The following is a 17,723-nucleotide window of genomic DNA, read 5'->3' on the forward strand; positions in this document are numbered from 1 at the left end:
AGTGGAACAGGTAAATAGCTTCAAGTATCTGAGAGGGGTGGTTGAGGAGAAGGGAAGTCTGAATGAAGAGGTCAAAGCTAGAATCAGAGGAGCTGTAGTCAACTGGCATAGAGCGTCAGGTGTAGTCTATGACAGAAGAATGCCAAAGAACTTGAAAGGTAAGGTGTATAAGATAAGGGTGTGACCAGTACTACTGTATGGTACAGAAACCTGGGCAGTAAAGGCAGAGGAGATGAAGAAGCTAGAGGTGATGTAAATGAATTGCCTAAGAAGGGTGGTAGGATGCACTCTGTGGGACAGATGAAGAAATGAGAACATAAGAGCACAATCCAAAGTAGCTCCAATTGCACAAAAGATCAAAGAGAACAGATTATGGTGGTTTGGACACGTGCAGAAAACAGAAGACAATCTGGTGAAGATTTGAGACAGACAGGAAGAAGGTAAGAGGAAATGAGGACATCCAGCAAAGAGCTGGATGGATTGTATGAAAGAAGATCTGCAACAGTCAGGCATGAGTGGTGAAGAAGGCAGGAGTGTGGCACTGAATCAAGAGAGTTGGCGACAGTTAACATGATATCCTGACCCCATGTAGAAAATGGGAAAAAGGGTGCTAATGATGATGATGATGATCAGCTGCCCAGGAGATATGAATTGTAACACAGTGAAAGTAGTGTGTTTGGCAACTTGCGTTTCATGTACAGCATTTTATGTAGGAAATACTTAAAGAAAACTCAGGGATAGGGTCCATAAATATTTTAGGGATATTAAAAATCACAAGTCCACTAATGCTTTGTATAGACACTTCCTTCATAGTGAAAATTTCAAAAGGTTAATTTTTTTATTATTATAGGTTCATAGGTTCATACTAGGCTATCTGTCCAAGGGCATTTATAAGCCTAGCCAGAGTATGTTTGGCTTTCGCCACCCATTTTAAATTAAATTTGCTATGCCCTTTTTCGAAGTTAGTATACTGTGCCTCTGTCTAACAGTGACACAGAAGTGATACCCGGGGTAAACCTATGATCTCCCATCCACTCATCAAGATTCCTCTTGAAGAGAGTCAATGAGGGACTCTGCCTAACCTGGACTGGGATTTTATTCCAGAGTGAAGGGAGCCTCTGGGTTATGAATCTGTCCCTCCAGCATGTCCTATTTATTTCAGTGCTGAGGTTCAAGTCTCTCGAGTGTGTAGCTCGATGGGATTTGGATTTTTTGAGGTGCAGCATGTCCCTTAATTCCGGGTTGGACATGGCTTTATATAACAGGCACAGGTCGCCTCTGAGCAGGCAGTATGCCACTGAGTAGAGCTGGAGTTTCTTTAACTGGGCAGCATATGGCATCTGTTTGAGCCCTTTGATCCTCTTGGTGAGGTACTTTTGGGGTCTTTCCAGTTGCTGCAGGTGTTTGATAAGGTACATTCCAAAAGGGGCATTGTACTCGATTATGGGCCTGATGAGGGATGAGTAAAGAGGCACAATGACCTCCTCTAATCTAGATGTGAATCCCTTCATGATTAGGTGGGCTATATAAAATGTTTTTCTAACCACTTTGGCCACATGGTTGTCAAATGAGAGATTGCTATCAACTTGGGTCCCCAGGTCCCTAATTACTTCTTCGGTACTTAATGGATTATCACCTATGTGGTAATTTGTGGGCACTTTGTTTTTGCCAAAGGGGATGATTATACACTTTTTGGTGTTTACCTTGAGGCAATGGCTCTGGCGCCAGTTGTCTGTTTCTATGAGGCCCTTTTGGAGGATGCTTGTGTCAGCTGGAGAGTCGATTATGGCGCCCAGTTTGCAGTCATCTGCGAACTTGGTCAGCCACAGTCCTTCTGTGTTGGCCTGTACCTCCGAGAAATATATACCGAACAAGAGAGGTCCCAGGACAGAGCCTTGGCTCCAGCAATTCTAACCATGTGGGTTCTGTCCTTGAGCCAGTTTGCAACCCATCTAGTGACATAGGGGTTTATATTTAAGCTGGTGAGCTTATCTATAATGCCCGAGTGGGGTATTGTATCGAAGGCTTTTGCGAGGTCCAGGTAAGCTGTGTGGACCACCTTCCCTTCGTCAATGGCCTTGGTGACTGTTTCAAAGAAGTCGACCAGGTGGCAGGATCTGCCCTTAACAAAGCCGAACTGGGTAGAATCCAGTGTCTGTACGTCTTCAGTATCTTTATTTATGAGGTCCATGATGATCCTTTCCATAGCTTAGCAGACCAAGCTAGTCAGGCTTATGGGGCGATAGTTTCCAGGGTCCGTTGAGACACCACCTTTGTGGAGAGGGACCACTGTTGCTGTACTCCACTCTTTGGGTACATATCCTGTAGTAAGGCTGAGATTGAACAGTAGTTTTATGTTTGGGTTTAGCTCTTCTTGGAGTTCATGTAGGACGCAGCCCAGGACACCGTCTGGTCCCATTGATACTGTGTTTTTTGCTTTGGAGAGGGCGGCTCTTACCTGAGCATCTCAGATGTCAGGGGGGCAGCACTCTGCTGCGATAGATATTTGCCCTTTTGGTGGGGAGGGGTGGGAGAAGTTTGCGCTGAACCTGTCAGCTAGGATGTTGGCAATGTCTGTGGGTTCGGTGTATTTTTTGTCATTTTGGACTAATTCTGAGCATATCTGGGAATTCCCACCCAGGTTCCTAACATAACTAAAGAAAGCCTTGTAATTATCCTTAGTGTCTTGTGCAATTTTTCTCTCGAAGCTGGCCTTAGACGATTTTATGAGTGCCCTTAGTTTTTTGCTAATACTGATCAGAGATGACTTCCCTTTTTGGGATTTTGCTCTATCATGTAGTAGCTTCCTCCTTCTATTGTATAGTTTGTTTATGGCTGGGGTCCACCAGACAGGATGTCTGCCTTTGGAGGATTGGGTCTTGGTTTTATTTGGGATTGCATGATCCATGCATTCCTGAAGGTGTTCATAGAATGCATTTATAAAGGATTCTGCAGTCTGGGTCATATTTTTCACAGGCCCTGGGGCTTTGAAGGATTCCACCTCGGTTTTGAGGAGTGTGAAATTTGCTTTAGAGAAGTTTTTCACTGTGGTTTTCTGAGCAGGGGATGGGGTCGGGATGTGAATATCCAGTGAGATCAGTTTATGGTCTGATCTTACCAGTGAGGGATACACTTCTGGTCTGGAGTATAGAGTCCTCATGTTGGTGATGATCTTGTCCAGTATATTTTCCCCTCTTGTGGGAGTGGTAACAAGTTGTTCCATAGCATTTGAGTTTATGAATTCTAGGAACCTTTGGGCTAGGGTGTTGGAGCTAGAGTAATGCTCCCAGTCTATGTTTGGGTAGTTGAAGTTACCCAATATAATGGCATTTGGAGAGACCTTCATATTTTCCAGTGTTCTCAGGAAGGCCGAGTGGGGTTCCTGGGTTAGGGAGGGTGGTCTGTAGCAGGCTATAAACTGGAAGGCAGTTTTACCCACTGTTAGTTGCACATGGATAGTCTCTGATGCTTTTTGCTTTGCCACCAACCTGGAGGTGTGGGTATCTTTGATGAATATCGATACTCCCCCTCCTTTTGTGGTTCGGTCCAAGTTTTGGGGCCGTAAAGCATGGTATGAGGTATAACCTGGTAGTGCTGGGGTGCTCTCGGGAGCCCTGAACCAGGTTTCTGTTACTGCACAGATATTGATGTTCTCCATGCTAAGGAGAGTTTCGAGTGCATGCATCTTGAGGTTTAGACTTCTGGCGTTGAGTAGCATTACTCTTAGTTTCTTATCCCTTGTGATACCTATGGAGGTGGGTTTGTCTTTTGAGCCTTGCCTAAAAAAGGCACTATGGGGGTAGCAAGAGCCTTTACCAATATCCAGAAGCCCAGGGGCGACAGGTGAAAGCCGTCCCTAGTGAAGCATCGTGGCTTGTCGAGCATATCATCCCAGGCTGACAGGCATTGGATCCCCTTTGAATGACACCAGTACTTAAGCCAATTGTTGAAATTGATCATCTTGTCTTCATATTGTGGCATCATTCTTGGTGAGGGTAAGATGCAACTCAATGTCAGGGTCATTCCAGCCTGGGCTACATGCTCAGAGGGCTCCTCTATGTCTCTTTTCATGTAGTCCAGGGAGGTACATCTCAGGTCATTCACACCAGCATGGACAATGACTGAGTCATATTTGTACTTGCCTTGGAGTGACCTGAGTGCTTGTGTTACGTGGCAGATCCTAGCGCCCGACAGACTGCTCACCGTGACCTTCTCCTTGTTCAGCCTGGTGAGCGGGACGTCAGTGTGCCTGACGATAGAGTCACCTATTACAAGTGTATCAGGTGTGTTGTTTAGCCTTAAGGGCTGTGACTGTTTGGCACACTGGCTTTGTGAGATATGTGTTGCATGTGTTTTGTTTTGGGGTAGCGGTTGCTTGGATGTCTGCTTTGGAGGTCTCTGCTGCTTAGGCAGATCTTTATTTAGAGCCTCCGAGTATGTTTTTGTGTGATTATGTGTTTGGTTTGCTGTTGTGGTAGGTCTATGTGAGACTGGAATTGTAGTGAGTTTGGCTTCCTTCTCCTCCTGACTGGTTATGCCAGAACTGAGTTGAGAGAGCGTAGCCTCCAGTTTGGTTATATGGTTGCATCTCTCACATGTTTTGGAATTTGTTGGAAGGAGGAGAGGGTTGTCTGTGTACATGAGGCAGTTGTAGCATTGCCTCAAGATTCCCAGATTCACCAGCTGGACCGGAGAGGAGATTGACAACTGACCTTTGGACATGCTAGAATAATATTGGGAATTCCTTTATAATTGAAAGCAAGGGCCAGTGGGGAATGAGGGTGTAGTGCTTTTAATTTTTAGTGCTGACTTATATAATTGCTTTAGTGAGCAAGTGCCAGGTAACCAAGTGCAATGTGTTACAGGTAACTTAAATGCAAAAACGACAAACAGTAACTTTCTTTCAAGCGAAACAAGGAAATAATACAGTAAGCAATGCAGATATCACTAGGGATCCACAGAAGTGCTGAGAAGCCGCGTTTTAGGTGGAATTAGCATTCCAGGGAAATAACAAGCAAACAAACAACAAGCATACAAACAAAGCTAGATTCAGCAGGCCTGGATCTAGTCTATGCTACAGCAAACAAGGTGTACCAATTTCAGTAAGAAACAGCTCAGATATGCATGCACTATAAACCTTTAACCAGAAATTCCCAGCTCAGAAGGGCAGAGTCCAGCCTCTCCTCCCACAAGAGTGCAGACCACCAACCTTCTTAATGTAAAATAACTGGCCTGAAGCCCAAGTGCTTAAACCAGAACTAATACACTTTAAGAATAACAGACACTGAGCTCTCAATCAGCAGTTCCCAACTTAGAAGGATGAAAGCTACCTGTCCTGCCACCAAAGTGCATGCCACAAACCTCCTAATGTAAAACAACTGGTCTGAAGCCCAAGTGCTTAATCCAAAAGACTTAGAATGATAATTTATTTATTTATTTATATTTGTTGACCGGGAGTGTCCAACTGGACTTAGGTCCATTTTCAGTGGAGGCCTGGGGAGAAAAGCTTCACAGTTAAAATAAACAGACAGTAGTTACATTAGATTACGTAGCGATTAACAATTTACATAGCAATTACTTACAACATATTTACAGATGAAAAACATAGTACATCACTAGACAACTAGAATCTTTATCTGTGAAGTACATAACAGACATTAACAAATGTTACAATAAGAAGTTCCTGCTGTATAATACGTACTAGGCTTATGAGCATCTGAGCTTGCTATAATCAAGGTAGTTAGTGGAGTGGAAAGAAAGGTAGTGGTTGGATGGGGTGGGGTGATATTAGAGTGGGAATGACAAAGTCAAATTTAAAGTTAGAGAGAGTGACATTGAGCATTTCCTAGAATACAAAGAATTATGCTGGCAGATTAGACTAAAGCTACCATTCAGCTAGGATTGAATGAAAATCTATCTATGTCCTGAAAATTAGGCAATAACACTTCTTCTTTCAGCTTTACCCGGTTAGGGGTCGCCACAGCTGATCATCTGTCCGCTCATAATTGACAGTGGAGTTTTACAGTGTCGAGTTGCCAGTCTGGTGCCCAACCTCCCACAGAAGGCACACACTCACACCTAGGGCCAATTTAGAGTGTCCAATCCACCTACTGCCTGTCTTTGGGATGTGGGAGGAAACCGGAGCACCCGGAGGAAACCCACGCAAGCACAGGGAGGACATGCAGACTCCGCACAGAAGGCACCCCAGACGAGAATTGAACCAGAGAACCTCTTGCTGTGAGGCAGCAACGCTAACCGCTGCACCACCGTGGCCACCCAAAATTAGGCAATAATACTAAGCACTGTAAAATAGTTCACAATGTATCCTTCTAATAGGATATTTTTTTATTATGTTTTATCTGTGTTAAAAGGTTTCACTTGAACTTTGTTTTAATTACCACAATTAACTTATTAATTTACAAACCAACTACATTGTTGCAGTTAACATGATTGGTTGATGTATGTATAAAAAGGGTCATTGTTTCTTAGGCTTTAGATACACTCTGATGAAGTCCCACTGATGTTTTATGTATAGGATGAAAGCACTCAGTCACTTATGTCATTAAATGCTCATTGTTTTACTTGTTGCCTGACTTTTTTTTTGCTTCTGGCTATTTGATTACTTGTTTTGCAAAAGAGCTAATTCCTACATCAGTCCCCTGTAGATCAAAACATTACCCCAGTCAGCAAACCATAAACAAAAATGGACAGACAGAGATAGATCAATAGAGAAGAAGACAAAAGAGAGAGACAGAAAAGAGATATACAGATATGCAGAAAAACAGATAGAAAGAATGAGATAATTATGTGGCTGCTTCTTTCCTGTCCCTAACAGTAATTTAAGGGTGTAACATATATTACCTGCAATGCATGACTTTTGATTGAGGGGTACCAAATAATACAAAGAGAGAGAATGCAGGTTATGAATTAAACCTAGACTTTAGGTTTCCAGTAATTCTCACCCAGTTGCTGCACCAGAAAATCACCTTGTTGGAAATGACAATGAAGGCCAGATATGTGGTACATGTGGGTATCGTCCTCACAGTCAGCATTACAAGCAAGCATGTACATTATAAGGTCATCTACACTGCAGAACAGCAGACAAGTTAAATGTTGTTTTTTTACTGTTATTGCTGGTATCATTACATAAGAAAGGCTGTTACCTTAATTTCAACATGCAAGCAATCAATGGCATGCGCAACTGAATGGAGGAGGGAGATATCACCAAAGCTATTCATGATACTATCACCATTCAGAGGGGTCTTGACTTATCAAATATGAGCCTCTACATGGTCTATGAGGACATTAAGTAATAAGTCCAATATCTTGAGGAAATAATTACAACTTGGATGCATCTAATTCATCCCCTGATGTATACTAGAAGTCCTTACAGCCAGAAGAGTTATGTCATTTATACCTTAGAGTCCAAGAATACAGGTGAACCATGCATTCATTGATGCACCTACAACTTGTAACAAAATCAAACAGCACTGTAGGGGACTCATTAAATTCACATTGCATATTAAAAAAGTAGAACTCCATCCTTCTGTCTCTAAAACAAATCAGACATTTATACTTATTCAAACTATACATGAAAAAAATGTGTACATAACAAGTGGTTATTCTCTTGCACATCCCCACGCTAGCATCACTTTACCAAATCAAATTTGATAACTTATCTATTGAAAGTTGCTATGCTAGATATCTACTTACCCCCACTTTATATGTTCTTGTTATTAACTCCCACCCAACTTTCTTACCTCTGCTTTTTTCCCTCCTCCTCAGATTTAACACTGTTACAAAAGATCGTTCACTGCTTTTCAAATATTTTAAATACAGCTGTCTCTATGTAATATCAGAAGAAATACTTCCTCAGATGCCTATTTGGCATCTCTGAACATATGGAATGCTGCAATATCTGTGCACTTATATATGAAGCAGCTCTGTACACAAATGTGGAATTCATTTGTGAACCAATGTATGAAATCTGAATGCTAAATTTATAACTGAAGACACTGTGTGAATGAATATTACTCCTTGTGAAGTAACCATTTATCTGACCATATATAAGACATATGCATTTTATACATAAAACATATGTATTTATTAAAATTACCTAAGCAAATTGCTATTCTATTCTCAGAAGTAAAAGCCAGTAGCAAATGGCTCTGGCTAACTATGCTTGCAGATGACTGCTAGCTAGGAGCAGTGATTGAATCCCCTAAAAGACTCAACCATCTTGCAGGAAGGTTTGCACCAAACAAATAATTGGTGCCAGACTCATGGACCAAAGCTAAATGCCAAAAAATTCATTATAACCTCCAGTGGAAAGTTGGATTCCCCGGAGAACTGCCACATTGACAACACGCACCTAAGAGCTGACCCAGTAGTTTGGGATTTGGGAAATTATATGGACAGTAACCTAACTTTTGACCAGCACGTGTCCATGATAGTAAAGAAGCCCTTCTATATTGTGCAGCTCATAAACAAAGGATTGCCTCTAGATTCACAGACATCATTGTTCCCTTTTATCCAACTCTCATTAGGCCAGTCATTGAGTATAATGCCCCTTTTGGCATGTATCTTTCCAGGGATATGCAGCAATGGCAACGCCCACAGAGGTACCTTACAAAAAGGATATAAAGTCTAAACAATATGTCCTTACTGGGGATCTTGCAGCAGAAATTGTCTTGGTGGTATATGCCATTGCACTGCCTGCAGTAAGTTTAGCTGGTTCATTTCTTCAGCTCCATCAAAATTTTCAACATTTCTACTGTGCATTATGGTATTTTTTCATGACATATACATTTGAACTTAATATCTTCATCTAAGCAATCTACATTTTTGATGTTTCTGAATAATAACTCTTGTGTTTCCACACTCATTTCTAAACAGTAGAATTATTTTTAAATTCATGATATGCCATAAAACACCTGCCTGTACAAGGTTTGTCTATGAAGCATCTGTTCTCTTAAATTTGGTAAACAAGCCTTATGTACTTCAGAGACTGTTTATGAATTCCATCCAAAAAGTCATCTGGATGGAAAGCAAGAACTATAGAGTAGCACTTACATTCTCCTGTTCCTAAGTATATAATGTACAGGTATGACATTTAGAAAGTCCTGCATGTGGTACTCAATGGAATGAAAACCATAAAGGTCAGCTACCATTGTGTAATGCTTCTTGCATCATTTTTATTTCACAAAGTTTCTCCAAAGCAAATGCCACAAATAAACATATAATAGCTGTTGTCATTCCACTTTGGGGTAATGTGTGAAAACTCTTTTTTAAGTCTTTTTTTTGTGATTGTATTTACATACAGAAGTGAAAAGCAGTATTAGCTGAATATTCCAATGAGCTCTAATATCTGTTGCTAATACATATTCTTCTTCTTTCAGCTTTTCCCGGTTAAGGGTCGCCACAGTGGATCATCTTTCCGCTCATGATTGGCAGTGGAGTTTTACAGCGTCGAGTTGCCAGCCCGATGCCCAACCTTCCACAGAAGGCACATGCACACACACTCACACCTAGGGCCAATTTAGAGTGCCAATCCACCTACTGCATGTCTTTGGGATGTGGGAGGAAACCGGAGCACCCGGAGAAAACCCACGCGACCACGGGGAGGACATGCAGACTCCACACAGAAGGCACCCCAGCCGAGAATCAAACCAGAGAACCTCTTGCTGTAAGGCAGCAACGCTAACCGCTGCACCACTGTGGCTGCCCATCTGTTGCTAATACATATAAAACTATTAATTTCATTCCCACAGATAAGAGAATTTTTGAGAATCAAATGAGTACAAAAGAATAACAGGTTAAATTAAAACTGAAAATCGCGAAGAATAAAAATAAATTACTGATCTCACAAGCTTTGTGCAAAGTAGTCAAGTTGTGGTTCTGAACATGGATCAAAAAAGTCACATTAGTGGTGAAGACTCTAACATCCAATAAATTAAAAAAGAATAAATAAATAATGGAACACAATATAGGCATCGAAATCACTGAGAGTTAGTCGGCACAGTTTTACAGGATGGAATTATGGCTTGTACAAAGGATATGCAAGGGTATCTACACAGAGGCTTGTGGGTGGGTGTTGAGCTGAGGGTAAAGTAGATTTATTTATTTCATTTTATATTTGTTAACCAAGTTAATCTGACTGAGGTTAGTAGCCCTTTATCAGTGGAGGCCAGGGGAGAAAAGCTCCATAAGGATACCAATTCAAGTCTTCTTCTTCTTTCGGCTTTTCCCAACTAGGGGTTGCCACAGCAGATCACCTGTCCACTCATGATTGGCAGTAGTGCTTTTACAGTGTCGAGTTGCCAGCCTGTCACCCAACCTTCCACAGAAGGCACACACATGCATACACTCACACCTAGGGCCAATTTAGAGTGACCAATCCACCTACAGCATGTCTTTGGTTGGAAACCCACGCAACCACAGGGCGGGACATGCAGACTCCGCAGAGAAGGCACCCCAGCCGCGGATCAAACAGGAGGACCTCTTGCTGTGAGGCGACAATGCTAACTGCAGCACCACAGTGGCTTTCAATGTAAACAAATAATCCAGAAACAATGCAAATAATATATACAGTGAATACTAAGTGGGCATGTCAAATACTGACTTAAAAGTTTTTTTTTCTCTTTTGTTTTTTTTTTTTCTCTTTTGGTCAGAAGAAAAATTTTAGCTGAGATCCTATTCTACCAGTTTTCAAAATTAGTTATTTCAATGTTTATGCATAATTATGCACATGTTTCTGTGTAGCTGTGGTTAAGTATCTGTTAACAATATGAAAGTATTCCTACTTGTTTATATTTTCATAAAAAAATTCTTGTAGTGCCAGCTGCAGTTTACAAATGAATGTTTTCCATTTTGTAGTAATCTGAACTCAACAATTTAAAAATTTACTTAGGAAACCCAAGTTTTGTTCTAAACTGTGAAGATATGCGTGCATCACTGCATAGATTTAAATGTCCAATGAATTTTGCCTTATAGTTCTCCTGCCCCCCTCCTAAAATTAGGGACTTTTACAAAGCAAGGAGGAAATTAAATAAATAATTCAGAAGCATGCAGTTAACATAATTACCATTCCTCAGAAAATGCAGAACAATGTGCATCCACCTAGTCTATACATTTTCTGTCTTTATGAAACATCCCTCATTTTGGACCTCTGACCCTAATTATTTGTGGCTTTGTCCCTTATTTTAGTCTAAGGGATGCCATACCACTTAACTGTCTAGATTTTCACAGAATGTCCAGATTTTTGACTCATGTTTTTGGTTTGATCCTCATAAAAGTTATGATTTTGTAGCAAATCACTGAGGATTGAAGTCAAGTAAATAATGACATACATTTCAGTTTCAGACTTAATATCTTTCAGAAAATGCATGTTAATACAAAACCTGTTACTCTAGAAACTCTCAAAGTTTATAACCTCTTCCTATTTTTAGTGCCTTGTCCCTTCACTATTTTTGGCTATGACCAGATTTCTTTTGTTAAGAGATTGAGAGATATGGGAGATGCTACAAATAATGCAGATAATGTTGGATAAGTTATTGTCAGAACTGGAACAGCTGGGACTTGAAACCATATATTGGCATACATATGTTGAAAATAGATCTATTACTACCTGTAACATGATGTTTTATAACAACATAGTAACAGTTATGAATGTAAAATTGTGTTATGATGTAATTTATATAGATTTAACTTCAGCATTTGATTGGGTCATACACAAAACACTGATCAATAAATTAGAACAACTAGGTAATATGCACTCTTGATAAGGTGGATAGATGTATGGCTTATGAATAGGACATGGCAAGTATCATACAGCATTTGGACATGTGGAATTCTTGGTTGCAGTCAGGGTGTCCCATGGGGCTCTGTCTTAGACCCATACCCTGTTTATGTCGTCTTTCAGATCTATCTTTTTCATCTCGTGTTCTACAGTCTGTATTCAGATGACTTGAAATTGGATAAACTGATTACATGTGTTATACATTGGGCATGTCTGCAAAAGAACTTTACTAAATTGACCATTTAGGGAGGGACAGGAGAATACTATACTGATAAATACATCAAAAGTTAAGCACATGAGATTTGGGAGACATAAACTGAAAGGTGAATATTTAATACAGCACACCACGATTGAAACTGTAGATTCACTTAAAGACCTGAGTATATGGGTAGATCCAGCTTTGAGTTTTTTTTTTCTTATCATATCTACCAATTAGTTATGGTGTATAAAAAAGATTGATAAAGTCTAGGAAATCAGAAATGATGAAGTCATTGCTTGTTAGTTACATTAGACCCAAATTTGAGTATGGAATAGCAATATGGACAAGTTATAAGAAAATAAGCATGAATACACTGGAAAGAGTACAGTTGAAATATGCCAAGGGCATCCATGGATACAAACATTTAAGTTATTATAAAAGACTTAAATATCTGAACTTGTACAGTGTCTCATACAGATATTCAAGAGGAGACCTTATTCAGGTATAGCATTTAGAGACAACTACCTCTGGAATGTATGAGGTTATCAAAAACAAACACAGAATCATCAGACAACCTATGTAGAAGAGTCTATAGGAATGAGAAATATACTAATTTGCTCTCTGAGAGAGCAGCTGATGCATGGAATAGACTACCAAATTACATTAAAGCAAGTACTAGTTTTGATACTTTTAAGAACAGCCTGGGCACTTATTATGGAACTACTGCTTTACTATATTGGCAGGTTAAAAGGGCATTAATGGCCATGGTTGAAATATGTGTATGCATGTTCATAGCAAACAACTGTCCGGATTTTTGCCTAATATTTTTGGACTAGTCTTCATAAAATTGATGGTTTCTGGAAAGCCATTGAGGATTGAGTCAGTAAATAATAACGGACATTTTAGTTTCAGACATAATATCTTTCAGAAAATGCACGATAAAGCAAAACTTGTTATTCTTGCAATTTTCTAAATTTATAAAAAGAATATGTAAAATCTGTCCCTAATTTCTGGCGTTTGTTATCACATTGATTATTACTGCTTTGCCCAGCTTTCTTGGGCTAAGAAGATGAGAAGTATTATTCTACACATTACTGTTTGGAAATCGTTTAATTAAAAGCAGGCACATCATACACGCTATTATTTCTTGCACACACTTCAGTGTCAGGGATTCGGAGAAAGATATTCGAATGAACTTAGGAGTTATTTTGTTTAGTGCAGTCTCCTTGCATATGAATGTGATGAAACAGCTTCCAGGTGGTAACTATTTTCATCAGCGGTAGATCTTTACCTCCTCTTAAAAGATGACTGCTCATCTTCCAAGAGCAGCACATTCAAACATTACCTCGTGTAAAACTATCACCCAGACACACCACATACGCCAGCAGCCAAGCAGCCAGTTAATGTGAGGGTGCTGTTCGAAACTCCCTCCCTCCAGCTAGAAAATGTACAGCCCTGAAACCCAGTTCGCAGTTAAACCTGGGCCAAGTCTCAGTGAAGGACCGCTCATCCTGAAGTCCCGAATTATGAAACGCCATCCCTTTAACAAACGTGACCGAAATGCGATGATTGAATTTGCACCAGAGGGACAAGATCCGGTGCACTGTCATGGACTAGAGGCTACAAAGCACACTAAGCACTAGCCACAGCTTGGTAGGACAAAATATGAAAACAATCAAATAACACGCCTTCGTTTGCGGACTGCTGATAATGAGAAGTTGGTTTCTACTTCTCAGTACTAACGGAGGGAACCTTAACAGGATTGCACTTGTTTGCATCGCTTTCAACCCTTGGCAGCTCTCACTGCAGCACTTTCTTTTAATATTATTTTTATTTTGAAGACCTTCAAGCCAGTGATATATTTGCAATCGAAGAAGAGCATGACCCGTCACCCAACATACACTCTATCCCGGGAAGTCCCTTAGCATACGTTATTGTTTTACAACGGATGGCAGGCACATTTGACTGCTGGAAGTAATGTATTTTATTACTATTCCGAGTTTTTGTAGCAGCACTCAGAGCAAGTAAACAAACTTGTTTCACACGTCCTGTGAAGGACGTTCAAAAACAAATCTTGTAATCCCACCACCTTCACCTTCACGGTTCTTAACAGCGTTGTCCCAGTTTGATAATGGCAGCCCGCTGCACATGCTAAAGTCTTACCTACTGGGAGCTGTGATTCTCAATTCCGGCTTTTGGGGATATACAATGCATTTCAGGCGTAGTTTTCGGTTTCTACAATTATTCTGAATGTTTTTTTTTCGGGGTTGTAATTGGAGAAGACCGATTTGAACCAGGAACAAGCTAGAAATGACCACCGAAGTGTATACCATAAGCCTTCTGGACAGAAGTGCCAACTTCTCCGGCAATAGCACAGGTCCTAGCCTTTCGGGATCCACGTCTATGGAGGACCTTATAGTAACATGCTCAATTGGCACAATTTTATCGTTCATGTGTGTAATAGGGGTGACTGGAAACGTTTATACTTTAATGGTAATGTTCCATTCCATGAGGTCAGCTGCGTCTATGTATATCTACATAATTAACCTTGCGCTGGCTGATTTGCTTTACCTTCTCACCATCCCTTTTATTGTGTGCACTTACTTTATCCAAGGCTGGTATTTTGGAGACCTTGGATGTAGGTTATTATTCAGCTTAGACTTTTTGACAATGCATGCAAGTATATTCACCTTGACTGTTATGAGCACAGAACGTTATTTTGCAGTACTTAAACCTCTGGACACTGTTAAGCGTTCCAAAAGCTACAGGAAAGCAGTTGCTGTGCTAATATGGGTTGCTTCTCTGCTGCTTACTTTACCTATGCTAATCATGATTCAGTTGGTAAAGAAGGGAGGAAAAAGTATTTGTCACCCTACATGGAGTAGGCTGTCCTATAAGGTGTACTTGACATTACTTTTCTGTACTAGCATTGTTGCCCCAGGGGTCATAATTGGGTATTTGTATATTAGATTGGCAAGAACTTACTGGATATCTCAGACAGCATCCTTTAAGCAGACAAAAAGACTGCCCAATCAGAAAGTGCTATATTTGATATTTACAATAGTTTTGGTCTTCTGGGCTTGTTTCTTACCTTTCTGGATTTGGCAACTAATTGACCAACATTATGAATCTTTTCCAGTATCATCTAAAGCAAAAAGGAACATCAATTATTTGACCACTTGCTTGACCTATAGCAACAGTTGCATTAATCCATTTCTGTACACTTTACTGACCAAAAACTACAAGGAATACCTAAAGAACAGACAGAGGGCATGGAACAGTAGTGGGTATTTTAACAGAAGAAGTAGGTCTCAGCGGACATCTAGGAGATCATTGTCTTCAAGTAGCCAGTACTGTACTGAAACATTTATGCTTGCTAATGTCTCAGAGGCAAACAACTCTATTTAAAGTAAATTTAGTGCTGTGTCAAACAAATGACGCAAAACATGAGTATCTTTGTCACACTGCATGCAAAACTTATTGTATTGTAATAATTTTCATAAAAATAGATGATGAAGGACTACATATAGACATACCATTCTAGGTCTGCCATATTTTAAATATGTTCTCAAAAGACAACAGACTTCATCCATATGAGCACTTTACCTTATGCACAGCATTAATATTTAGTTAATTTGGGTCTGACAGCTCTTATCTTCACTTAGCCTTCAGCTATCACAGTTCAGAGAGTATGATAATTTCACAAAAAAGACAAGCTTGTTTTATACTTTTATAAGGGATTATGCTCTAGGAGATTTGCATTGTTTTCTCATTTATTACAACACAATGAACAACTTTTACTGTTGTGAAATATGACAAAGGTGAAATAACTATGGACTTAAAATTGATACATATGTTGTACATTTGACATACCTTGCTATATTCTCTGTCAGTCCTGTAAATGTTATTAGCACGTAATAGTAAATATACTTGCATGAAAAAAGAAAATGTCATATAAAGCATATGTGATAACTGACCAAAATTCATCTGCTTCTTTTTTTTTAAAACTGCAAGGGAACACTTAAATGCAGTGTGAACGAATCTAATTAATAAGCAAAAACATTACCTATGAACATAGTTATAGAGTGAGTAATATTCATGCAAGTGCTGGAATTTATTCAGGCTTGTGCATGAACTGCTTATAAATTCATTCCATGCATAAAGGAGCAAATTGTTTTTTTCAGTTTACAATGAAATAATTCATCAGAGCATCAAATCAAATACTGTAAGTATTTTATCAATATGTTCTTGCCCTGGAAAAGTCCATTATATAAGTGCATTTTGTTTCCAAATACAGCTAAGGCTGTATACAGTAGTCCAGTCCATGTCTTAGTAATGTTAGTGCAAATGCTGATAGAAGCAGAGAAGAGCCCTGTCTGTTAATCTGTGGTAATTTTATACTGTTGTCACTGCCAGTACAACAATAGACAGTAGTATTGCATGTGAAACATGCAGTCAACATAACTGCATTTCCAGCAGTGCAGCACCACCACAAGCACACATGTGGACTAAGACAGATAGCTGCATTAATGAGCACGGGTACACACACACACACACACACACAAAATACAAACACACACACACTCCTTTATAGCATTTATTTCTAGAATGCAGTCCACATAAGTGCATTTCAGCAGTGCAGCCCACCCCCTGTTCACACTGACATACTGGCACATGCACACAGCTGTAATTTCAACACAAGCAAATATAACTGCATTTCAGTATCGTAGGCATACTACACACATAAATACAGACATACACTCGAAAGTGCACACACGCACACACACACACACACACACACACACACACACACACACACACACACACACACACAGTTATAGTGTTTAAGAATTGCCTCAGGATTTAACATGGATCATTAGATTTAAGGCTGGCATTACATCTTTTTGCTTTTTAAACCTAAACTTATTAGTTTCCTACTTATACTGCACTTGCATTGTAAGTCAGTGGTAAATATAGTACCAGTAACATGTATATGAAGAGGTATGATTGTAATGTTTTACAATGTCTATGTATAAGTGTGTAAACATATAAATGTATGGGTTGCTGAAAACTGATCAAGAGTTCCAATTATTAAAGAGAAAAACAGCAGGAACAGCTGATCAAAAATCAGCTGATTGCATTTACTGGCTAGAAATTTACCCTTTCTCTGCTGTATTGCTATCTCAGAGTTGATATATATAACTAACAGGAGAGTGGGATGGGAGCACAGGGTGCAAAACGTTAAATTTTTTTTCTGTGTTTTCATCTGTTGATCACTTGCCGTTTGATAGGTTGATCAGGCTGACATTTAAATATGTGGCACACATCAATATATATATATATATATATATATATATATATATATATATATATATATATATACATGGGTCTCCTTCACTACACTGACACGCCACAAAGCCGACACCCAAAACACTGAGACCAAAAGACCGATGACGCAGATGATCGACAAGGTGAAATCCCGACAGCCGAAACACTGACACGGGCAATGTGTGAGCGCAACTATGTAAGTGTGCGATAGTGAGGGATTTAGGGTTCGGGAGCAGACAGGTAAGTGTGCGATAGTGAGGGATTTAGGTTTAGGGTGCGGAAAAGGTGAGTGTGCGGTAGTGTCGGACTTAGGGTTAGGGTGCAGGTAAGGTAAGTCTGTGATAGTGACGGACTGTAGTTTTAGGGGCAGGTTAAGTGAGTTAGGGTTAGGGTGCGGGT

The 17,723-nt window shown here is 39.9% G+C and overlaps 1 protein-coding gene across 1 annotated transcript; it reads left to right on the forward strand.

Moving 5' to 3' along the window:
• Nucleotides 1–13,245: 13,245 nt before the first annotated feature.
• Nucleotides 13,246–17,324, forward strand: LOC122813042 (urotensin-2 receptor-like). Its single transcript, XM_044085151.1, has one exon. The coding sequence runs from the start codon at nucleotides 14,307–14,309 to the stop codon at nucleotides 15,402–15,404; it is 1,098 nt and encodes a 365-aa protein (XP_043941086.1). The 5' UTR covers nucleotides 13,246–14,306; the 3' UTR covers nucleotides 15,405–17,324.
• The last annotated feature ends 399 nt before the right edge of the window (nucleotides 17,325–17,723 follow it).

The sequence above is a fragment of the Protopterus annectens genome, chromosome 10.part0 (genome assembly GCF_019279795.1).
Source record: "Protopterus annectens isolate FY-2018-M chromosome 10.part0, PAN1.0, whole genome shotgun sequence".
NCBI lineage: Eukaryota > Metazoa > Chordata > Ceratodontiformes > Protopteridae > Protopterus > Protopterus annectens.